This window comes from Arvicola amphibius, chromosome 10 (assembly GCF_903992535.2).
Source record: "Arvicola amphibius chromosome 10, mArvAmp1.2, whole genome shotgun sequence".
NCBI lineage: Eukaryota > Metazoa > Chordata > Mammalia > Rodentia > Cricetidae > Arvicola > Arvicola amphibius.
This window is the reverse complement of record NC_052056.1, coordinates 75,510,883-75,535,855: the sequence shown is the minus strand read 5'-3', so window position 1 is coordinate 75,535,855 and position 24,973 is coordinate 75,510,883. Positions and strand designations below refer to the sequence as shown.

Genomic DNA, 24,973 nt, shown 5'->3' with positions numbered 1-24,973 from the left:
TTATCAAACTACCCACTACAGCAAAACCTTTCCTTAGTAACACCCAATTGCCTGGCTGTGGGCTCACATCTGCACTATAACCCTTAGAAGGCCAAGGAAGGGGGACTGCCCAAGAGTTAAGGTCAGCCTGGGCTATCAAGAAAGGTCTCATCTCACAACACTGAGGGAGAAAACTCAATTGGTGTAGGTGCTTCAAATTATAAATAAATCTCTTCCAAGTCATCCTAGAAGTGGCCAGGGACTCCAGAGACCCTCTGAGGTGCCCTACCCACTCCCTATCGGTCCCACAATGTCCCATATTTTTGTATGACCCCAGGTACAGGTAAGGAGTCTTGGTTCTGCCATTTAATTCCAAAGGGAAAACATGTATTTGGAAACTGGAATGGATTTTCTTGGAGATAACAGAAAGAAGTAGTGTATCCTAGGAGAATAAGTGAGGTCAGATCAGGTGCTGTTTATATCCATATCATTTTATTTTTGAGTCATGATCTTGTTATGTAGCGGAGGCTGGCCTCAAACTTGCTATATGTAGTTCAGACTTGCCTCAAATTGTTTTTTTCTTTTTTTTGGCAAATGTTGATTCTGCCATAACTTGAAATGTAAAGAAATTGATACTTTCAAAACATACTTATCCTACTTTAGAACTACAAAGAACACTAAATATTAAGAAACATCAATCAAATAGAGAAGCCTAATTATTCTAAAATTCATTATTTCATACCTGTTCTTTATGTTCAAGAAATGCAGTTTCAAGTTCTTGCCACCCAGAAACTGGAACCAGCGTATATTGCACGTGGTCACACTGAAACAGGGCCTGGAGGGAGAGCACACTGTTAGAACCCATCATTAAGGATAACTTACCTTGAGTCACCAGAAGCAAACAAATTAGCTGAGCTGAAATAAAGATCTACATGACATGCTATTTGGTAAAACGTCAGGAGGTTGGCAGTGGTGGCATAAATCTTTAAACCCACACTCGGGAGGTAGAGACAGGCAGATCTCTGAGTTCAAGGCCAGCCTGGTCTACAGAGCTAGGTCCAGGACAGCCAAGGCCAGAAAAGAAAAAGAAAATAAGAAAGATAGATAGATTTGAGGCTTTAGTATGTTTTACGGGTCTGAGAAAATAATTCTTAAAAATAGTAAAACTTACAGACTGCCAGGAGATGGTGGCACACACCTTAAATCCCAGCTCTTGGGAGGCTGAGGCAGGCAGATCTCTGAGTTCAAGGCCAGCCTGATCTACAGAGTGAGTTCCAGGACAGTCAGGGCTACACAGAGAAACCCTGTCTTCAAAAAACAAAAAACCACTACCAACAACAACAAAAAATCATCAGTAGGAAAGGCTGGGGGGGGGTCAGGGTGTGAGTGTTCAATGTACAGTTCTGTCAAATCTGTCAAATTTTGCTAGAGAAAAACAGTGAGAGAAAAGGTAATTTTAATTACTGGTGTTCTGAAAAGTTTCTGACCCCCACTCATTGTAAAAACCACAGTCAAAGCCCAAACTAATGATCTCTAATAGACTAGGGACTCCAGTTTTTCCAGCACTCATTGTGACACCTCGTCCAGCTATCACAGCCCTCTCTCAAATTCCATCTTGAGAGGTCATTTACGGGTTCAAAGATTTCAAAAGTGAAACCCTTTTCATTTGAGTTAATGTAAAACAAAACAAGATACACTACTTGCCTCACCACTTACACTACACTCCTCTAGTCCCAGCATATTTCAGAGGGGCGGTTGGGCCCCTCTTTGGGTCACCAGCTCCTCAGCTCCCTCTGGTCCCTCCCCCTCTGTGTCCCACCTCCTGCTGGGGTCCAACCCCCGTTGCCTCACCTCTCATTCCTGCGCTACCTTCCTAAGGTATTCAAAGCTCACCTGAAGAATCTTGCAAGCACACAATGCATCCACATCCGAGGCCACGAAGAGAAGGACCCTCTGTTGAAGGAAACGCGGACAGGTAGATTGAGCACAGGGACCTCAACTCTGTGGCAACACCCCGTCCTCCTGGCCCATTCATGGACACTCGCCCTTATTATCCCTTCCCCTCAGATAGGATTTGGACCAGGATCGTGAAATGGGAGTAACCTGATTGTGGACCAGCTCGTAGAACTCCTTGCGGAAATCGGACACGAACATAGCCACAACAGCCGGATACCCAGGGCTGACGCTGAGACACCGATAGCCCCTGACGTGGTCAAGACTCCCGCCAAATCACGGCTCTCCCGATTGGCCCACACCAGCAGCCAATAGTTCTTAGCCTTTCTTCCTTTCTGATTGGGTCCTTTTGGGGACAGCCAATGAAGCTCTGCTATTCGCAGTTAGAGAAGTCCCGCCCGCCCCCCTAAAGAAGCATCATATTGAGTCAGGCTACGAACCTTGTTACTCCCTTTGACGCTAACTTCCAGTTACCCAAAGCTCCCTACGCTCGGCAGACATCTTTACTTCGGGAAGGGATGCCTACCATCTCACCCTGGGAAAAATATACTCGTAGGCATAAATAAATTCAGTTACATATCGTTTGAGGACGGCAATTATGTTTTCAATGGACTGGTCGAGTTGGAACGTTGATACTTCCGCCCGAGTCCATAATGGCTGAAGCCAAAGCCGGAAGCTCTAGTTGCATTCTGGGTATTGTAGTCAACAAGACTGGGTCGTACCAAGTTTATTCGGAAAGGACTACTATCTAGGCATTATAAATAATCGCTGTTCTGTGAAACAAGAATAAGTTATTAAGTGTTTTAGTGTTTTCTCTGAATACTTTTCAAACTTCAGGCCTCTCTGTGACTTTCTGATTTTCGCTGCCGACGCCAAACCGCGGTACCCTCCCTGAGGTCTCCCTTACGTCACTTCCGGAGAACCTCTCGCGGGCTCTGGGTTTCAGAGCGGCGGCCGAGGCTGTGTAGAGGGAGCTCGGGGGTTCTATTGTAAGGTTAACGAAGAGAAGCGGTGTCACCAAGTGCTGTCAGCCATGGTAAGTTGGTTGGGGATCGTGAGCCGGGTGAGGCCGGTGCTGCCTGCGGCGCTAGGCGGGGAGGGACTGGACCTGGCGGCGGAGGTGCCGAGTCACCCGGCCTGCGTCCGGCTCGTTCTGCTTTCCTCCCGAGCGAGCGCTTCTGTCCCAAGTGGGAGCCATCGTTACGGGCCGCCACTTTTCCTCTTAGCTTGTCGGAGTTATGACTCGTATGCTTCTCGGCGGTACTGCAGCCCTTGAGAGTAGAAAGGAACCTGCTACTTTGTGTTCATAGTTCTCCTAAGAGCTCGATACGCAACAGGTTTCCATGAATTCAAAAGTTAACTGGAGAGAGTTCCTGGGGAGTGGCGCCAGGGAGGAAAATCCGAAGGACATTCAGCTTTGCCCAAGTTCTGCGGCCTTTTATGCAGTGGAGATAATGTCTTAGGATATGTGTCACATTGTGTTCCTCACGTTGTGATAACAACAGTAGATAATATTTTGGGCGCTTTTTTTTCTGTCAGTGCATCCTTGTTTAACTCCTGCGGTCTTCTGGGAACATAGGTAGTTGTTATACGTACAGAGGTAGTAATCTCGAAAGTGAGGCCCTGAGATTTGAAGTCACACCCATCTGGCTGCAGCGATGTTTCATTACTGCTGTGTGTAGTGTTGACTCCATGTCACTTGTTTGTTAAAAAACAGGAAGTGCTTAGATTTTACCCTGAGTGTCACTGCTATCCGATTTCTAAGTTCGCTTATGTAACCAGCACTGGGTACTTGATGTGTTAGGCATTAATCATGGACGATAGACGCAGTAAAGGAGGAGCAGGCAGTCATGTAACGTAACATAACTCTCTAAGTGTGTTATTTATGTTTCAGAGAAGCAAGTAGCGTAGATAGGTGGCTTAGGGAAGGAGTTTTGATGAGCGCACGTCACCCCTTCATTCAGAAGGGGTTTTGTGGATTATGCACCTAAGACTGAGTCACACAGTTCTGATGCTTAAAGAAAAAAATAAAAGATTGAGAACGTCTGTGCTAATAGCTGAAGAACCATCTTTTAAGATTTATTGGTGGGGATCTGTGTGTGTGCACATGTGCTTGTGCAGTAGAGGTAGGGGGTTATGTGTGTCTTTGTGCTTGGGTGCACGAGTATGCACGTGGAGGTCAGCAGACCACCGTGAGCGTGGCTCCTCACATCTTGACTTTGCTTGCTGGTGTGAGAAAATACTTGAGACAGCACAGGGTGCGTGTGTTCTGGGCTGGGAACATTCTGGAGAAGCACTAACCCTGACTCATGGCCGAGCAAAGGAGGCTTGCTACAGAAAATAAAGGGTTGTAGTAAAAAGCCGGATGAGGGCAGGCACACATGGGTGGGCATACATGCAACTGCTTTCCCACCACCCGGAATGCCTTTTTGTTCTCCTGCCCCGTTGCCTCTCGTGGCACGTGGGTCTCTAGTGAGGATCTCCTCCAGAACACTTGTTTAACATGCGTCCATTCTCGGGTGCTCTCTGCCCCCATACTTGCTTCTTGTCTTTAAAACTCCCAGGCATTCATATTTTATTGTTATATTCCTTGTCTTTAACATGAGATTCACCAGGGCAGAGGTGGTATTTGTCTTGTTGGTACCAAATATTATGAAAGTGATGTTCCTTAAAACCCAGATCAGATCTGCACAAATAGTAGGCACTCAGTAAAAGAGGTGGTTATTCTGAGTTAAGGGCAGAGGGGAAAGGGCTCCAGACAGAGTTACAAGCCCAGACAGGAACGTGCCAGGTTAGGGGGTGGTGGGTGGTCAGTAATGAGTCTCTGTGAGGTGTGTGTAAGGTCTGGCCTTGACCTGAGACTAGGGAGTAGTAGCAGAAAGATGGGAAGGCCTTGTATAACTAAGTCTCACATTTTAGTAAAGTTCCATTGTCTACAGATAGTGGAAACTGGACCTGAGGGAAGAGACTGGGGGAGCAAAAAAGGATGAGGTTCATTGTGCTTCCTAGGAAATCAGGACATTCTGGTTAATGAGAGTTTAGTTTATTGTAGTCTTTGGCCACATTTATCAGCACTGATGACGTGACATGTCCAGTATTTGGCCTGAAGAAATGTACCTTTGAGCTAGACACAGTGGCTGCACTTGCAATCCTGGTTGTGTGGTGTAGCGCAGATAATAAGCCAAAGATGGAAATTGTGGTTCAACCCCAAAACCAGAAAAACAAGGCAGCGAAACCACTGGTCTTCAGACAAGATTTATTTATCAATATACAAATAATAAACCAGGCGGTGGTGGTGCACACCTTTAATCCCAGGACTCAGGAGGCAGAGACAGGTGATCTCTGTGAGTTCAAGGCCAACCTGGTCTACAAGAGCTAGTGCCAGGGCAGGCCTCAAAGCTACAGAGAAACCCTGTCTTGAAAAACAAACAAACAAAAAACGAATAATACACCACTACAATGTGGGAGGCTGAGTCAAGGTCACTCGAGAGCAGGACTTCACAACTAGCCTGGTGAGCATAGGGAGGCCTTACTTTATGATTTTTTAAAGTGCCTTTGTTTGTTTTGATAATAATACCATTTCTTTCTTCCTTCTAGTTTTCATTCAACATGTTTGATCACCCGATACCCCGGGTCTTCCAGAACCGCTTCTCTACGCAGTACCGCTGCTTCTCTGTGTCTATGCTAGCAGGGCCTAATGACAGGTCAGATGTGGAGAAAGGAGGGAAGAGTATGTGCTTGTTTTTATTTTGAATAGTTACCTTTCCTGCCCCCAAGTCTGTGAATGAGCATTGTAGCCTTCCATAACCCTTATTTTGCATGTGGGCATCAGACACTCGCATTATAGTAAAAATGTCACTCATCCTAGGGCAAGGGTGGTGGGAGCAGGGTGCTAATTATTTTTGATGACCAAGTGCCATTCAGAGCACAAAAGTTATTAACGTCAAGTAAGATTGTTTATGAGAAGTCATTATGAAATTCTGATTACCCTGAAACCACTGTTTAAAGCTTTAAAAAGATGCATCAGAAAATATACATCTTGCCCTGACTTTGTTATATCCCTTTTATTTTTATTTACTTAACATTCCTGAACTGTTCTTTTTCACAGTAATTATGCCGCCCTCGGCCCTCGATCAGCTCAGTAAGTATGTTTTAAGTGACTCCCTATTTGGGCAATAGAAGGGTGCAGGCATGAGCATAGGCTCTTGCTTGTGCACAGGTCTAGGAGTGCTGGGCTAGAGGGACCAAGGCAAGGTGTGGTTGAGCTTTCCACTGCCTGGGCACTATAAGCACCCCTCCGAGAAGGATACTCCTCTCTCTCTCTTTCCTCCCATCCAGCCCTTCACCTCATTGCCTGACTTGCCTCAAGCACTTGTCCCAGTACAAAGGTGCAATGCATAGTGTTTGAGCAGTTCCTATGGTGGTGTGGACTCACTCGGTTGTCCCCTAGAAATGGTTGATTTACAAGAGGACTATGAGAAGTAGGTCTTCATCTCCTCTCCAGATAGCTCTCCAGAGCTTCAGACCGCCAGTGTGGCGTTGCATCTCAAAGAAACTAGAGGCTGAACTGTCGCTTTCTTCCTATGCAGATAAGGCCTCTTGTGAGAAGAGTCACAGGCTTCCTTTCTTGGTTATGGATAGCTTTAATTATTATGGATGCGCTCTTGGCTTTTGGAGCTTGATGTTCCCACTTGAATTCACCCTGTGAAGATTGGTTATGGGGTGAAGTAATGACTTGCCGAGAATAGGTGCCGCTTTGCAGTGTTTGGGCTTTGTGCTTTGCCCTGCCCAATTATTGACTTAGTGGCTGGCTTTCCATAGTATCCCCTTTAAGCAGGGACACTATCAGTGCTTGCTCGTTGGAGCTGCAGTGTTAATTGGGTACATATCAAGCCCTTCTGGTTCTAGTGACAAGTGGGGAGGTGACCTATGAGTCAGCTCTAGCTGGGACTGTGTCCAGTGAAGGCTTCTACTTAGGCATCAGGTAGAATAAAAGCCACAGAGTTCACAATAGGCTGTCATTACAGAGGAAGGATGGGTCCTTGGTTTTGCTTTTGGGGTAAACTGACTAAGGAGCCCAGGTGTGTTCCTTAGAACAGTGTCCTAGAAGATGCTCAGGAACTGGACCAGTGGCCTTCAGACCAGATTAGATCTGTGTTCAGACCTTATTTAAAAAAAAAAAAATTTGTTTGCTTTTGCTGTATTGGGAATTCAGGTAAGCCAGGCAAGTACTTACTCAATGAGTTATACCCTGAGTTCTTTAAAAGGTTTTCTTTGAGACTGGGTCTCATCAAGTTGACTAAGCTGGCCTTGGACTTAAAATCTCCGGTCTTGACTTTGTGAGTATCTGGGGTTACAGGTATTGCACTGTGCTCAACTGTTGATTTCTTAAGTTACTCTTCTAACCAAGGAAGACTGAGGGAGTCCTGATTTGTGAAATGTAGGTTATTTCTCTGGCTGGAGGTCTGTGGAGCTCCAAGTCAGGCTCTCTATCCGTCAGGGGCTAAGGGATACTACAGCAGTCTTGGGTCTGTTGCTGGAACCTGGTCTGGGGCACCCAAGAACATCCAGGGGTCAACTTGTAGCTTCCACACCTGGCAGTGTTTTAGTGATGGAGAGCCTAGCTCCTTGGCCCTGGTCTACTTGTCTTGGTCACCCTTATGCTAGCAAGGTCACCTTAGTGACACTGTTTTCTAAGCTGCTGTGGAGCACCCTTCTCAAGCCCTTCCCCGATTCACCATATTCTTTCAACATTTAGAGAGAGGCCAGAAGTCTGTTACCTCTCAATGCATAGAAAGATGGATGTTTCTTGCCAGATGTGGTGGCGTACAACTGCAATCCTGACACAGGAGGTAGGGACAGGCCTCTGAGTTGGAGGCCATCCAGGACTGTGGAGGAAGTCCTGGTGTGTGTGCTTGACCTGACAAGCTGCAGTCTACTTCAGTGGTAGAGTTCCCAGACTGAAGCAGATTTGTTCTGGATCCTGACATACCATTCCTGAGCAGGGTAGTTTGGGACATGCTACTTTACCCACATGTCTCAGTTTTCCCTATTATTTGAGAAGGGAGAGATGATAGTGCCTGTTCTGGGAGGATTAAGCAAATGCCCAGGACATGGCAAACACGATTGGTACCCTCTCAGACCCTTCTCCGAGTGCCCCGGGCTCTTCCTGTCTCTTGTGGCCAGGCTCTCCTTTCTCTGACCTTGTGCCTTTGGAGTCAGTGTTCCACCTGTCCTGTTTGCTGTCTCCTACCCTCTGTGCAGCCCTAACGGAACTCTTAGACCACTGCAATGTGGAGACATAGCATGTTGTGGACTTGCTGAGCTGGGGCTGCCCACTGGGTCTAGATATGTGCTCTGTTCCATGTGTTCTCATCGTAGGCTCTCCCTTCCTGATTCACACTCACACCTGACCCCAGCCATCTTGCCTCATTGCTGGCCATTCTTTGAACTGGCTGAGTTCTTTATTTCTTTGCTCAGCTGCCCCCTTCCTGGATTGTGTGTTTGCTGGCTGACCTGGAAAGCTGGCTCTTCAGGGGCTAGGAAGCCTGTTCCCTGGTCTTTCTTGCTTCCCACTCTTTCCTTCCCGGGTTCCTGCAGTTTCTGCTGGTGCATATCAGTTCCCAGTCTCACCTCTCTAAAAGTCCTTTAAAGGAACAGATTTTTGTGTGGCACATGGTTGGCACTTAAACTGTTAATGGATAGATAAATGAACATGCTACTTTTATGAACCATGAATTTAGAAAATTATGTCTGTGCTGGTGCTGCTTAACTTAAGTCACCAAGTTCCTCTAAGGCCATGTGGTGTGTTCTTGCAGACAGTGACACCCTTATGACTTAGCAGAAGATGTGAGGGCAAGCGCTGAAGTTTGGGTACAAGGCCACAGCACAGGCATTGGGTGAATACGGTTTCCTTCACAGGAACTGGTGGTGGATGGGATCCCTGACTGTATCTTACAACCTCTTTGCTCTTAGGCCGGCTCAACATTACCTATCCCATGCTGTTTAAATTGACTAATAAGAATTCAGACCGAATGACACACTGTGGTGTACTGGAGTTCGTTGCTGATGAAGGCATCTGTTACCTCCCGCACTGGGTGAGTTGTGCTGCGAAGGTCTGTGGAGAGTTTCTCATGGGACCTTCGTAAGTAGAGACAACCTTTCTGCATATATGTGCATGCCTGAGAGTCCTTCCTTCAAGTAAGAAGGCCCAGGAAGAGGAGAACATCTTCAGCACTGTGTGGACCATGTTTAAAACATCCTGCTTAACTGTGTAGACAGGTCATTGCAGACCTGGGTGCCTCATCAAGGACCCTGGAGCAGCGCCCATCAGAGAGGCTAGAAGAACTACCCATTGAAGGAGGATCCCGAGGTGGCATCATTCTGTAGGGTGGTGGTGGAGATTTCACAACTCTTTCCTTTCTTTCCCTCCCTTCTTTCCTTTGCCCACTTGACAAGGTCAGCTTTGGGATCTTCCCAGGGAAGCCTGTATCCTGTTGTAGTAGCTGGCCTGGTCTCTGAAGCTGCACTGGATGGATGAAGTGCAGGGTGGCCTCTCTTTCAGTCTCCTGCAGAGGCCCCTGTGGCTCACCTGTTGAAGTGGGGGGTAGAACAACACTGCTCTGAAGATCCTCCCTTTAAGTCTCAGGCTTGCAGTTGGGGTGGCTGCTTGCCCAAATTGTTTGACAACTTTAGCTCAGGAAACTATCTGAATTCCTTTCTCTGAGATGCCACATGGCACCTAGGAAACCTGTGTGGTATGGAGCTATTCTCCCTTTGTGGGCTGGCCTTCTAGTTCATGGCATGGGCAGGCATTTGTCTACTGTCTCCCAGTTCTAGCTCAGATGACAAGGGGGTATGTGCGTGGGTGTTCAGTGCGCTTTATCTTACCTGGAGCTGCCAAGTTTCAGGGAGAACCAGGCTACAACAAATGCTAGCCTGTCTGCTAGCTGCTGGACCCTCATCTCTTAACCGTTTGCCTGCCAGCATTGGGGTACTACAAGGCCAGGGCCTGCTATGCTATCTGCATCAAAGTGCCCACTAATGGGCCAAGCAGAGAGTGACATCTCAGGTCCTTTTGCTTCCTTGTTGTCCTCAAGTCATTTCAGAAGTTTATTTGTTCCCCGGGGCTTGGTCTGACACTTTTTCCTGCTTTGTGCTACACTCCATTTCTGTTATTACCGGCCTTTTAGTACAGTGTGCTGGAGTCTCTGGAGCCTCAACCTGGGGCTGCTGCTCAGCACACCCCGTTCTTCAGTCCTGGGGCTGCTGCTCAGCACAGACTAGTGCCTCCTTACTTCCATCATGGCCTTCTGTCCCTGTTTCTTATTTTGGAATATTCTCTAAGAGATTTGCATCCCTAAAGACTTGCTTCAGTTAGCCTTTCATGGGAGGAGCCAGCTTTGGGGCCTCTAAAAATAAAAGGAGGTAGCTGTGTCTTAATTAATGTTGAGGTGTTAGGGAAGGCCAACAGAAATTCACTTTGCAGTTCTTTTGACTCATCCATCTATGTATCCAACTTTTATCCAAAAACAATTTAAAATTAGCAAAAAACCATTCTAGGACCTGCAACTGATCCCTCTTCCCTGACCATGTCTCCCTGCCTCTGACTGAAGACTTGGTGGTACTACAGTGCCTTAGTTTCCTACATGCCAGATTCCCCCCGTCCTTTGTTCATGTCTATCTGTCCCCATCCTCAGTCATTATCGGCCTTATTGGGTAGTTCATCAGAGCATGTCTATTAGTGTTTCTATGACCCTCTGTAGCAACATCTCTGGGGCCTTCCATGACCTTTCATCGTGTGTTCATTCTATCATAAGTGTAGTCCTTATTACTTGGGGCGTTGAATGCTGCTTATGGGATAGCTTTAGAGCTGGGAGGTGAGCATCCCAGGGAATATTGTGTACAGGGGTCTGGAAACTGATGTCCTGTCTAGGTTGCCTTGGCAGAGACAGATCACAGTGGCTGATGATACAGCCTCAGTTGAATCCCTTTCTTGGTCTGCTTTCCGCTTGATTTTTCTTGCATGGCATCATATTACAATTAAATTGCTTGTTCCAGGTCTCCAACCTGGGCTCTTCCCTGCAAGGAAAACTTTGACCTGCTCAGTGTACTCACTGGCAGATGTTAGCTATAGAGGCTTCTTAATTGTTGAGTTTCAAGCAGATTTTTTCTTTTTAGATGATGCAGAATTTGCTATTGGAAGAAGGGGGCCTGGTTCAGGTGGAGAGTGTCAACCTTCAAGTGGCTACCTACTCTAAGTTCCAGCCTCAGAGCCCGGACTTCCTGGATATTACCAACCCTAAAGCAGTGTATCCTTTTGACATAAGAGTTTCTCTGTAAAGAAAGGGTTCCTGGCTATCACCAAACAACATGGGAACCACATGTGTTTCTGATTGAAATTGTGATTGATGGTAGCAGCATTTGACTAGCTCATCCTCTTGATCTTGACCAAACACATCTTTTCCAGTCACTTTACAGGCACCTTTTAGTTTTGTGGATACCTAGATAAGACCAAGACACACAGTATATCCAGTGGATCAGCAGAGTGGCTTATGAAATGGTTCACAGTCACCTCTAACCCAAGGGACCTAATGCCCTTCCTTTTCTGGCCTCCTTGAGTTACTGCATGCACATGTACATGTATCCACACAGACATGCCCCAAAGAAATGCTTTTAGTCTTTAAAAAGTGCCAAAAGCAGTCTCATGAGTCTGCATTATAACATGGGAAAACTCAAAGATCCTAGAAGGTTATAGTGAAGACAAGACCCCTCCTGCAATGACAGCAAAACTTCATAGACTCCAAAGTCCGCCTTAACCACAGACCCTCTGTGGAATCGTTGGCCCAAGTTCAACATGAACTAGGAAATTAAGCCCAGTTTGTGCTTAGAGTCAGGATCCATTCACTTGAAGACGATAAAGGTTGGCTGAGTATGTTTTTCTGTTTTAACAAAGAAGAGGCAAAAGTTTGTGTTTTTTATTATGATTTTTATGTTCACCTCAGCTTAAACTGGGTATATGTATTTATAAATGTGACCTGTGTGAGCTAGGGACAACTTTGTGTCAGATGTGAATAGCAAGATTTTGTCTAAAAGAAAAAACAAAAATCTCAAACAGCAGTATGGACATGTAGAACATTTACAAACAAAACACACAGAAACTGCTCTTCCTTCCCTCCCAACCAGTTAGCTCTCCACTTTAAAAACAGGCTGTTGTGTCCAGGGTCCATTCCTGGATGCCAATGGGCCTTGGCAAAGACATATTTGCTGAACAGGTTCTGGGCTGGGTGGCCATAGTGAGCCCCTGCTGGCTGAGTCCTAGACAAATGGGCATATTGGATGCTTGTCTCCACAGTGTAGACAGTGGTAGCAGTGACCTGTCCTGCAGGCAGGGGACATCTTTGGGAAGAGCTGCTTAATCTGTCCTTCAGAATGACCTACAAATGTTTTGCTGTCAATGCAGGAGGGAGTCTTGTCTTCACTATAACCTTTTAGGATCTTTGAATTTTCCCAATTAATAGTGCAGACTTATAAGATTGCTTTCAGGGGCTTTTGTTTTTTTCTGAGTATCCTACTTTATTATGTCTCTACCAGATAAATCAAAGTAATGCTTTGAATACACACAGGGGGTATTTAATGTTTCTTATATTCTCTTCTGTTAAGCATTTTGACATTAACGTTATTAAATCATGTGGACAAACCATCACACATTTGGAGTGCATCATCTACCTGTGGAACTGTACTCGAGAGGCTGACATGAGGATTATGAGTTCAGATGTATGCCTGAATAATTACTGACATCCAAGCCAGGCCAAATAACAACAAAATCTAAAGGGAATTTGTGAAAATACAAAAACCAAAATTAGGAGCAACAGCCCACCATCCTTTTAAGACATCCTTACTTGAAAAGTATGATGACACCCTTTCCGGTATTTAAAGAAACTCTGGACCACTTAGATGATGAGCGTCCCATTCTGTACACTACAGCAGAAAAATACCTATCACTAAGTTAAAAAAAAAGAGGATGGACAACACCACAGAAGGAATAGGGCCACAAATTAAACTTCACTAAATAGATTGGTCGCATGTATAGCACACTTTAGTATCTACCTCAAATGGTTCAAAATAGTAACCTCAGTGCAGTGATCTCTGCTGTCACTCTTGAATGAACATGGTAATTTACTTTCTTCAAGGCACAATGAAAATAAGTGAAACAAAGTATTTGTCTTGAACCTGAAAACAACTATGACATTTAAAGTCTTTACCAAATTGTTTTCATGAGTAGGGTTTTTCTCTTGTATGAGTTTTGCCCTATTTACTAAATTCAAAATGATATAAATAGGCTTTAACATATTTGCTGGGCTAGAGACATGGCCAAGCAGTTAAGAAAAGTTCATTTCTAGAGCTAAGGTCTGGTTTTTGACAACTTTTTGTGATTCCTTCTATAAGAATCTAACGGTCTAAGGTCTCAGGAGTGAGCATACACATTCACATACCCACACAAACACCCATGACATCACATAATTAAAACAAAGCTTCAAACAGTTTTTCACTCAAGAAAGATTTTCTCTTGCAAGGTTTCATTCCTGTAACACAGGTGTTGAGGCATTTAAAGACTTACTTTCAGAGGTTTTCATGAACTGGTTCATGTTAACATCATGTAGGATTAAAGTCAGAAATCAATTCTCAGTTGGTATCATTTGGGAAGATTAAGGAAATGCTGCTCTGCTAGAAGAAATAAATCACTTGGGTTAGGCTTTGTGAAATTACATTCACATACCATCTGAGATGAACAGCCACAACAACTTCCCACAGACACTTGTTTCCAATTGAAGGTATACGCTCCGTCATGTTGCCTTGACAGTATGTATGCAGATTAGAAAATGCATTGAGAAACTTTGCCTGTCTGACCACTGGGGATGTGATCGCTATCAACTACAATGAGAAGGTAGGTGAGCCTGGCTACTTTACCCCTAAAAGAATGTTATGTTACTGTGCCTTTTTTACCCCAGAGGGAGGGAAATGACAGACCAAAGAGATGATTCTATCTGTTTTGGTGATCCAGAGAGTTTATTGGAGTGAGTTACAGGAGCATGGGTGAACTGGGGTGTGGCATGGAGGCTGCATCCGTGGAGTTCTGTAGGTGGGCTTCTATTTCCTGCCTGCCAGTTCCCAAATAACCAACACGGATACTTAATTATAAATGCTCGGCTGCTAGCTCAGGCTTGTTACTATCTCTTAGAACTTAAACTAACCCATTTCTATTAATCTGTGTATTGCCACATGACTCGCGGCTTTACCTGTCCTCCAGCATGTCTTATTCCCTCTGTGTCTCCTGACAACTCTCTGCCCTTCTTCCCAGAATTCTAGTCTGGCTCTCCTGCCTGACTGATAAGCCAGTCAGCTCTTTATTAACTGGTGAGAGTAGTATATATTTACAGTGTACAAAGATTGTTCCCCAGCAGAGTTCCCTGTACAGTTTACAGGCAGCTACTCGCAGGGAGGGGCCTCTTGAGTCTGGGAACTTACTTCTGGTCTTGGTGGGCTCCAGGAATGCCTATGGTGCACATAGATATATGCGGGCAAAACATTCAGAGACTTAAAATAGAAACAAATGTTTGAGCCGTGCGGTGGTGGTGCATGCCTTTAATCCCAGCACTCGGGAGGCAGAGGCAGGCGGATCTCTGTGAGTTCGAGACCAGCCCGGATCTACAAGAGCTAGCTCCAGAACCGGCTCTAAAGCTGCAGAGAAACCCTGTCTCGAAACACCAAAAAAAAAAAAAGAAACAAATGTTGTTTGTTTGTTTTAAAGCCTTTGCTGGCTAAGCCTGGTGGTGGCGTGCTCGTAATCATACCATCTAGGAGGCAGAGTAGGGTTGTGGGTCCAAGGTTTCATGAGACTCCCCACTCTCTCCACAAGAGAATGTTTGAGTCCATCATCATTGTCCACTCTGGTATTGAATGAGGCTTCTTTCAAAAAATGGGGTTTATCACCTAATTGCTGCCTATTTGATTTTTTTTAATTTCCTGGGTTCATATTTAGAGTCCTAATTCACTCGGTGTGATAGAAAGACGTGTGTGTGTGTGTGTGTGTGTGTGTATTTATCTATATATAAAGTAAATCACTGGGCCATCTCCCTATGGTAGTTAATTTTGATTGCTATTTAATAGGATTTAGAAACACAGTGGGATCAAACCTTTGAGCCTGTCCATGAAGGAAGGATTCTTGACAAGGTGGAGATGGGAAGACCCACTCTAATTAAAGGTGACTCCGTCCCGTAGTTTGGGGTTCTAGACTGAGTGAAAATACTATAGGCTGAGTGCTCTATCCATTTCTGACTGTGGAAGCAGTGTGACCTTGAGCTGCTTCAGCTGGGAGCCAAAACAGACCTATCTCCTTGTTGTTCTTGTCAGCTATTTGTCAAAACAGTGAGAAAAGTCACGGCCGTGCAGAAACTGTTAAGGGCTTATTACATATTAATAAGCTTAATATTTTTATATTTACTCATTATACCTCTACTTTTAAAAACATCTGTTAATGGGCTGGAGAGGTGGCTCAGTGATTAAGAGTGCTTGTTGCTTTTGCAGAGTACCCAGTTCAATTCCCAGCACCCACATAGATGTTCACAACTGCCTATACCCCTGGTTCCGGGTGATCTGACACTCTCTTCTGGCCTTTGGGCACCAGGCATGCATCTGGTGCAAATACATACATATATCCAGGCAAAACATTCATAAACAAAATAATCTGTTTTTTAAAGCCTTTGCTGGCTGAGCATGGTGGCCATGCTAGTAATCTAACCATCTAAGGAGACTGAGGCTGCAGGGTTGTGGTTTCAAGGTTGATCTAGACTACAAAGCAAGTTACTTCCCTCTTCCCCCCACCAAAGGTCTTTTCTGTCCTTTATCAAAGTCAAGCCTTTTGCCATGCTGAGAGTAACCAAAGACAAGCTAACTGTGTCCATGTCCTTGTTACACCCTCTGTTGAAAGCAGGCAGCCCTTTGAGGAGCAGAGCCTGCTGTGGGACAGACTGCAGTTGGTGACTTTGGAAGTAGAATTTAGCTGCTTGAGGATAGTGCCTCTTAGGCTCTCATGGGTGCGTGCATTTTCCTATATGGATCTTCCATTAGCTGCTTCCTGACTTAGGTCTGTTGAATCTGAATACTGCTTATGTTCATCCATGGTTCTCTGCTTCTTAGGTCTCTTAGTCAAGACAACTTAGTTAGTAGATGAAATGACAGGTGAGTTCCCACAAAGCTCACAAAGGCATCACTTCCCCACTATCCACAGAGTATGCTGATGGAAGGTGTAATACAAGATGTGAATTTCTGGGTCACCCACACTGGGGACCCGTAACTTTTGATCCGACCGCATAGCAGCATAATCAGTGCTGGAAGGGATGATGTGTGAAGCTGTGTCTGAAGAGGCCAGGCAGTGAGCCACAGTAACGGAGATGTTGCTAGTCCCTGTTACTACCTCAGAACTTCGACTTTCTTTTCTTTCTGCAGATCTACGAACTGCGGGTTATGGAGACCAAACCTGACAAGGCTGTATCCATTATTGAATGTGACATGAACGTGAGTGACTTTTTCAGATTTTTAAGGTCAGGCCAGGTGGTGGTGGCGCACGCCTTTAATCCCAGCACTTGGGAGGCAGAGGCAGGTGGATCTCTGTGAGTTCGAGGCCAGCCTGGTCTGCAAGAGCTAGTTCCAGGACAGGCCCCAAAGCTACAGAGAAACCCTGACTCGAAAAACCAAAAAAGAAAAAGAGTTCAGGACCCAGGAAGGTATGCAGAAGAGGGAGAGGAGGAAGATGCTGTCATGAGTGTTAGGAGGAGGCCATTCACCTAGTGGTCCCTAGGGAATGGGAGTGACAGACAGTTAACTACTTAGGGTAGCTGGATCCACAGTCCCCTCAGACCTGCCAAGGAGTGAATGTTTGATTATTAAGAGCTAAGTGGAAAGACATTATTGACAAGACGCCTGGTTGTCAGAAAAAAACAAAAGGTAACATCTCCTTTCATTTCTGATACCCTAACGTGTCAGACTTTAGGACAGAAGACAGATCGAGGGCTGCTGGCAGCGTCGATCGTTGTAGCACGGTTGGTGTCGTCCCTGTGGCAGTGAAGACGCCGACCTCCGTGCTGATAGTTCTAGTTAACTAATCCACACTCAGAACTCCCAGTAGCAGCGGTGTCTGTAATGCTGATGCTCCGGTAGTGGTGCTAACCTGTCTAAAGTGCCGCTGTTGGGAAGGCTGTTTTCTAGAACTCTCGAGCTGCTGTTGTCTGATGAGTGAGGGAAACTCAGTGTGGCTACATTTCAGAATTTCACCTTTTGTTTTCAAAACACAGGTGGATTTTGATGCTCCCTTGGGCTACAAAGAACCAGAAAGACCAGTGCAGCATGAGGAGTCAATAGTAAGTAGTTTTCTTGAGTTCCTCCTGATTAACCATGTGTGTGATATTTATACCCATGCTTCTTTTTGTTTGTTTTCATTACATTTAAATATGCTGTGTGGGGATTAGGGGCACATGTGTGTGATGGTTAGAAGACAACTTTTGGGAGTTGGTTCTCCTTCCACCATGTGCATACCAAGGATTGAACTCGGGTCTTCAGGCTTGGTGGCAAGTGTTTTTACCTGGTGAGCCAACTTGCCTGGCCCTTTGTTTGTGAGTGGACTCTGCAGGGACTGCCAGGGTTACGGTGCCTGCTCTTTTCAGGCTTGCCTCCTAGGAGTACTGGTGTTTTAGTTGATGAAGACTGGGCAGCAGTGGAAACAGGAGGCTCTGGGGAAAATTGACCATCCAGTCTGAGAAACTCACTTGCTGTTTTTCTGTCTTCCCGTCAGGAGGGAGAAGCTGACCACAGTGGCTATGCTGGAGAGGTGGGCTTTCGTGTGAGTACCAGGCAATGTGTCTCTGCATCCTGATACCAGGAACTGTTCTCATTGATGCTTTGTGAACATGTGCAGGATGTTAGCTCTGGGTACCCATATGAGCAAACAAATTAGGAACTTGTTTAATTACCAAACCTTTCAATATATGTTTTCTCCTGGAACCTTGACAACTCTAGAAGGCTTCCAACTTCTCTTGTTTCTTTCAAAACTTACACCTAATATAAGACTTGGGTTTGGTCCCTAGATAGGTGTGGGGGCAGTGTGTCTACCAAAAGTTCAGTTAGTATAATAGATACACACAGTCCTTCCTTTAGGCTCACCAATTGTTAGTACATCCTGCTTTTAATTAACTGTACCATTTGAAAATTACCTGCATGTTTGCCAGCCAGGCTCCCTGATAAACAGGTAGAAGTGATGCATGTGCAGGCGCCAAGGTGCTGGGTAGAGTGGGGGAGGTATGACTAGACATGGGGAAAGGGGCCTGGCAGGTGTTTGCCACAGAGGTCTGCCATCACTGCTGCTGCTTGTTTTAGATGGGTTTTTCCTGCATTTCTCGGTGGGGTTGATAGAGATATCTTGGCTGGCAGCACTTAAGGGGATCTGGACAATGCCACCAGCTCACACCTATTCTGGGGTCTCTGAGTAGAAGACGCATATTGTTCACTATTGAACTTTAGTATATATCCTCTGGACTTCTTTGTCTAGGCCTTCTCTGGTTCTGGGAATAGACTGGATGGAAAGAAGAAAGGGGTTGAGCCCAGTCCCTCCCCCATCAAGCCTGGAGATATTAAAAGGTAGGTCTGTCCTAGGGTGTCCCTGCTGAATGTTTGCCCTATTGCAAGAAAGGTCTGGCACAGACCTTTGTGCCAAAGCTCCCAACACAGGAGAACCTCGTTCCAGTGCTAGAAACAGACCAGCATGCTACTGGGTAGGCTTAAATTCTTGCTTGCCCTCTGACAGTGGTAGAGCACGATGGTGTTGTTCTAGGGATTCAAGGTAAATCCTCTTCTAGTAGCTACCAGGTCAGGGATAGGGATGTGTTAGCTGTCTACTATTTGTGTGACCAGAAAGAGAACACTGGGGATGGGTTCCAGTGAAGAACTATCAGAGGAAGTCTGAGGCTGGGCCCAGTGCCCACAGTCCCCTATTTCACACCCAGTGTTTTTACTTTGTGGTTCCCTCCTAGTGCGGAGAGGGTAGCACAGTCTATGCCAGAGAGCTACAAAGAAGGCACTTGCCGTCTCTCCCCACTTTCCTCTTGATTGTCGGAAGCAAATCTTAGTCCTTCTTGGAACTAACCTTTCTCCTTGTTTATTATCTTCACAGAGGGATTCCTAATTATGAATTTAAGCTTGGTAAGATTACTTTCATCAGAAATTCACGTCCATTGGTCAAAAAGGTTGAAGAGGTGAGTTTATTTCATTGGCCATCAGTTTTACTTACTTGTAATGACTAGTGTTTTTGTCATTCAAAATGGGTGCTTCTGTCATGTTTAATCACCTTCTTGTGGTCTTGCTGTTCTTTATGGCCTGGTAGCTCTGTAGATCCATTGCAGGTCTAGGCAATGGATCTGCTAAGGCCTGGCAACCCAGAGGTCAAGAGCTGACTCTAGGTTTGGCCACAAAAGATCTAGGGCTCCAGGTGGGTCTCATCTTCTGTTTGCTTGCTGTTTGTTTCAGGATGGTAAGTTGAACCCAGGGCCGTATGCATGCTGAACTAGACCCTTGCTTAACTCTGGTTCTTTCCAACCTAGAACTAGAACTTGCCACTTCTGTATAGTGACTTTTGAGTAAGTGGCATGGCTGTAAGGTAGGGACAGTAGGGCTAAGAGTCCTGCAGAAATGAGCACTGTGAACACATCCAGCTGACTTTGTGATACCTGGGTGTAGGTGCATGTGCTTGATCAAATTGATCAAAATCATCAAGACATCGAAAGTTAGCATGAATACAGTCATGGATGTTCAGGCCTCACCTACAGGCCTAGCACTACCTAACAATGGTGACTAGCATGATACTAGCTCACAGAGCCCTTGTCAGGTGCTAGGTACCTTCTGTGTACATCATAAATAACATCTCATTGCTGGGATATATTTGTGAGCCTGATGCTGTGATTGTGTTTGTACAGATGTATGTTTGCAGAGCCAGATCCCCTGACCACCACACATGATGTCAGTGTCACTCCATTGATAAAATGACCTTCACAGAGATGCCAGGACAGTAGGCCTCTATGACCAGCATGTTCCTGTCACAGGTTGTGGTATGGAGGGAGGCTGCCTTAGAAGCAGGAGAAACTTACTCTAAGGCGTTGGGCATGTTATAAGTGGCTCGTTCTGCTGCAGATTGCATTCTACACAGCAGTTGTATCTGGTCTACAGCTACCAGAGGTGTTTCCCAATGGCAAAAGGTTACCTTGTCTGTCCCCTGTTGATCTACATTCTTTAGTCCAATGTCAGCCTTTGCCACACCTTTTGCATATTCCATATGAGAGGGGCATTCTGCTTGGATTATTCTTGGAAAAAACTTTGTTTTCAGGAATACCGTGCCTACAGTTCCTTTTTAGGTGACCTTGTTAATCATAATTAAAACATCTGGCATTTTGATTTTTCTTCAAGCCTCTGGAAATCACCTCTCCTATCCAAGCATCATGATGGTTATGAGATTCAATATTGACTGTATCTTGGATCAATTCCTGTGGGGTGCTAATCTTGCCTTTAAAGGCCTAATTATCCTTTTGCATTGTAAATTAGCATTTTCAAAAGTAGAGATTCAACTATTATTTGTCTAGCTTCTGAATTTGGTATCATTCTATTTACTGATGAAGTCAGTCTTTGAAAAAAATTAGTGAAGGTTTCTTTCGGGCCCTCTATAATTTTAGTAAACAACTCAGTTCTCTTTCTGACTTCTTCAATTCTGTCCCAAGCATTCAAAGTTGCTGCATGGCATAGAGCTAGGGTATGACCATCATATGTAGGTTGTCTTTGTACATCAGCATAATTGCCCTCTCCAAGAATTTGGTCTTGGGAAATTTTAATACCTGTAACCCTACTTCACTGTTCAGTGGTCCAGCCTCATCTTTCCACCAGATCCTCCACTGTAATTGAGGACCAGGCTTCAATACTGCTGTAGCCAAGTCTCTCCAGTTTTGTGGAATAACCAGTTAGTTGGCCATGAGTTTAACATCTGCCTCACAAAAAGTGAATGCATACTAAATGCAACCATTGCTTCCTTAAATCTCCTCAAATCTAATACTTGCATGGTTGTCATCATATAAACATCAAATTAACTTAGAGATACAGTGAGTCACGTACAGTAGGTGTGAAGATATGTTTTGAAAATTGCAGATGCCTCTACCATAGGAAACCAAGAGATATTCCTCAACTCTCCAGCAGTTAAAAGCCTGTTGGGGGGAGGGGCGCCCTGTTTTTTACGGTGTTGAAGACAAATCTTGCTGCTTGTAAAAAAAATTGATTCGAGGCCAGCCTGGTCTACAAGAGCTAGTTCCAGGACAGGCTCTGAAAAAGCTGCAGAGAAACCCTGTCTCGAAAAACCAAAAAAAAAAAAAAAAGAATTGATTGGTAGTGGTTTTTTATGGTTGCTTAGTCTGTATATAAAGAGCTTTTTGAAACATGTGCACCTTGTAGTCTAGAAAACAAAAGAGAGCAGAGCTGTGTGCAGAGAGTAAGCTGCTTATCTCAATAGATTAGCGCATTGCCACCCTGGAAGTAAGGAATTTAGATTAGAAACTCAAGGGTCTGAGATTTGGGGATTAAGGAAATGTGCAGAAAAGTGCCTGGAAATAACATTTGGGTTGGTGAAGTAAGTGGACGGTGATTTTTCTCTTGTGGAGTGCTACACTTTTTACACTGAAAATGATTGTTTAAGGCTGGAGAAAGGGCAGTGACACAGAGACCCAGGATTCAGTTCCCGACACCCACATGGTAGCTCAAAACCATCTGTAACTCTAGTCCTAAGGGGAATCTGGTGCCCTCTCTTGGCCTCTATGGGCACTGCATGCATGTTTTACACTGATATATGTAGGCAAAACATTCATACATAAAAATTTTAAAATACAGTCTTGCGGTGGTGGCATATGCCTTTAATCCCAGCACTAGGGAGGCAGAGGCAGGTGGATCTCTGTGAGTTCAAGGCCAGCCTGGTCTACAGAGTGGGTTCCAAGACAGGAATGCTAAACAGAGAAAACCCTGTCTCAAAAAACCAGAAAAAAAATAATTTTAAAAAAAGATACAAAATGATTATTGTATAAAAATCTCCCAGACTATCATGGTTCGGTTTAGAATTTTTTAGAATTTCTATTGCTGTGAAAGTGATAAATGTTGAATGGAAACTATATTTAGAGTTTTAGATTTTGATAATTTCCTGGGCTAATAAGTGGTGTGATCCTTCTGGGTGCTGAATAACAGCAAGGAGCCATAGGTTCCCTTCCCTCTCCATGGCCCAAGGGAAGCCACCAGAACACTGGTGTGGAGTAGTTGAGCTGGGGTGTTCGGAAGGGAGATGTAGTGAAATGCCTTTTCACCTTAATGACAACCTCACCAGAGAATGGCTTATCAAGACATAGCCCCTCCATAAGCTGAGGAGTAGTTGTGCAGTGAATCTAAAAAACAAGGTGGTAGAGACTCACAGCTGTGATCTGTGCGTTTCTCACTGCCATAAAATCCAGAGACCATGTGTGTGTGTGTGTGTGTGTGTGTGTGTGTGTGTGAGAGAGAGAGAGAGAGAGAGAGAGAGAGAGAGAGAGAGAGAGAGAGAGAGACGGTTCGTGAATATACGCTGTGTATATATGCTCTCTGTGCACGTGCCCTAGGATCCTAGAAGAAAGAATCAAGTCCCTTGGAGTTGGAGTTACAGGCAACCCAGCATGGATGCTGGGTATTGAAACTGAATCCTCTGAAAGAGCAATATGCACTTTTAACCACTGAGCCATCTCTCCAGCCCCTCAAGAAGCCTTTCTTATCATGAATAATGACGCAGGGAAAGTAGATAGAGGACACATGAGCTCATAGAATAAAGCAGTTGCTGTAAAGTTTGAGGAGTTTCTGAAAGTGCTATTCTGTTTTTACACCTAGGATGAAGCTGGGGGCAGATTCGTTGCTTTCTCTGGAGAAGGACAGTCACTGCGGAAGAAGGGAAGAAAGCCCTAAGTCCAAAACTGTCAGCTGGAAAATAAAAGATCGTTTGCAACACACTGGCTGATAGTTACTGGCTCTGACAAGTTCAGAGAATGCGCTCTTATTTATGGCTTGTTTAGAGTTACCTAAGAACCATTACGCTTGTTCTGGGTACAAAACAGCAGAACTGGAGGGTATGTGCTTAACCTGGGGAAGAGAAATGGCTCTCAGGTCCCCTAGAACCTTCTCTTCCTCCGTGCATTCTGTTCCAGGGCTCTCCCAGGCCGTGCAGAGCAGTTCCCCTTCTACCTTGTTCTTCCTTCCCGGGTCTGTATAGGGCGGTGACTTAAGCAGAGTATGGCTTCTCAGATCAGGAGCTGAGTACCTGACAAAGATGGCCTCTTTGGGGTATATAAAGTACCCAAAGATGGCCCTTGTTGACAGTGACTCTTCAGAAAGGATCTCATCCAGACGAATTTACTCTCATTTTGTGTAATTCCTGATCTACTGGCTGTCAGGAATTCCATGGTGAAGCCAAATGTGAAAATTATTATGAATAAATGCTGGTTATGCCTCATTGCAATTTTATCTATTACCCAAAGTTCTGATAGTTTATCTGTTTTTCAGGTACTAGGATTGAACGAAAACCTCATGAATATTAAGCATGCCACACACTCTGCCACTGAGGTTCACCTATGCCCCATTTTCTTATTGTTTTATTGTCTCAGATCTGCACTTTGTATGATGTAAGATCTTTTGACATGCTGATCCAATTATTTAAATTTTTTTCCTTGCGAATAATTCTTATTCAAAAATTAAATAAACTGATTAAAACTTGCCTCTAGCTGTTTGATAAGGTATGTCATGGATTTGTGGTTTGGACCACTAGTGAGAAGTCACAAGAATGCCCACTTATAATTGCCCCGCGCTTCATCCTGTCATTAGAAGTGTTGGGGTCCAGGCTCAGTGGGTTTGTATGCAGGGTGGTTTAGAAATATTAGGCAGAAAACAACAAATATAAAAGAAATACACAGAGACACAGAATAGAGTCAGGAGGGCAAGCCAGTGAATATTGAATTTGCCCTTGTTTATTTTTCACACACTTTATATACCCCAATCCAAAACGGGAAGAAGGCAAGACTTCTTTACCATGATATAAATAAGGAACAAACAAAGTAATTACCTCTTCAATACTGGAAAGAAGCATCAAGTATCTATATTCTGAGTTAAATATTCTGTTGTTTAGACAGGATGTGCAGTGACCACATCCTGTAGTCAACCACACCAAGTCAAACTTGTCATAACCTTAAAGGAGCAAGAATAGGCTTGAACTCTGATCTTTGGTCAAGGTGGAATGGATTCACTTCTGTGGGCCTTGATAAGAAGACCTCTAAGGTTTGTGGAGATGGTAGGGATGAATGACAGTCCCTGACGCTTGCAGTGGGGATGGTCAGGACTAATAAAGTCCCCATGGAGGATGCACTTTCCCTGTAAGTTGATGGCTCTAGAGTGTATCCATTCACTCTTAGTGAGAAATAGCCATAAACACAATTGGCTCCTATCTCTGTGGCACATAACTTGTCACTGGCCAGTGTGGCTTGGGGAACCTGCCAGACCTGTCATGGGGACATCTCAGTTTCACTAGCAGTAAGGCAGCCTTCATTTGTGGAATTCTGTTGGCTTACATAAATTTTGTCAGGCTGGAAAGATGGTGCAGTAGTTAAAAAACAAAAAAACAAAAAAAAAAAAAAAACGCTTGTTCTTGCAGAGGATCCAGGTTTGGTTTCCAGCACCCACATGGTTCCCAGCCACCTGTAATTCCAATTCCAGAGCTCTGTGTATACGTGGTGCACATACATATTTATACACTTAAAATGAGTCTATAGTAGAAAATATGTGACTGCATGTTCAGGTGTGTATATGTGGAGGTTGGAGTACAGTTCTCAGGGGTCAAACTTAGGTCCTTGGTTCCATTCACAAGTGATCCATGTCACCTTATGACTGATGTTAACCT

At 44.8% G+C, this 24,973-nt stretch overlaps 2 protein-coding genes across 4 annotated transcripts in view; one reads left to right on the top strand and one right to left on the bottom strand.

The window, feature by feature from the left end:
* Cdc45 (cell division cycle 45) overlaps positions 1-2,537 on the bottom strand; it is a 36,013-nt gene extending 33,476 nt beyond the window's left edge. Inside the window, exons 1-3 of one of the 2 annotated variants that reach the window (XM_038345675.1) lie at positions 2,459-2,537; positions 1,873-1,932; positions 722-814 (exon numbers count right to left, since the gene is read on the bottom strand). In XM_038345675.1, coding sequence (XP_038201603.1) covers positions 722-814; positions 1,873-1,932; positions 2,459-2,461 — 156 coding nt within the window. In that variant the 5' untranslated portion in view covers positions 2,462-2,537. Of the gene's footprint in view, positions 1-721; positions 815-1,872; positions 1,933-2,082; positions 2,182-2,458 lie in introns of those variants that run through there. The other variant, XM_038345674.1, reaches the window with a different exon arrangement.
* Positions 2,538-2,830: 293 nt separating this feature from the next.
* On the top strand, positions 2,831-23,034 carry Ufd1 (ubiquitin recognition factor in ER associated degradation 1). Of its 2 annotated transcripts, none has more exons than XM_038345515.2 (12): positions 2,831-2,968; positions 5,530-5,662; positions 6,041-6,073; positions 8,908-9,029; positions 11,113-11,243; positions 13,807-13,879; positions 16,441-16,509; positions 17,286-17,351; positions 17,783-17,830; positions 18,536-18,624; positions 19,157-19,238; positions 22,918-23,034. In XM_038345515.2, the coding sequence occupies exons 1-12, from the start codon at positions 2,966-2,968 to the stop codon at positions 22,990-22,992; spliced, it is 924 nt and encodes a 307-aa protein (XP_038201443.1). In that variant the 5' UTR covers positions 2,831-2,965; the 3' UTR covers positions 22,993-23,034. The 2 variants fall into 2 exon arrangements, with proteins under 2 accessions (XP_038201443.1, XP_038201444.1); XM_038345516.2 differs by having other exon boundaries at positions 2,950-2,968; positions 5,530-5,636.
* Positions 23,035-24,973: the final 1,939 nt, after the last annotated feature.

Coding starts and splice junctions, on each gene's coding strand:
- Ufd1 (XM_038345515.2), top strand. Junction 6,074..8,907: donor CTCGGCCCTCGATCAGCTCA/GTAAGTATGTTT, acceptor CTTTGCTCTTAG/GCCGGCTCAACATTACCTAT. Junction 9,030..11,112: donor TCTGTTACCTCCCGCACTGG/GTGAGTTGTGCT, acceptor TTTTCTTTTTAG/ATGATGCAGAATTTGCTATT.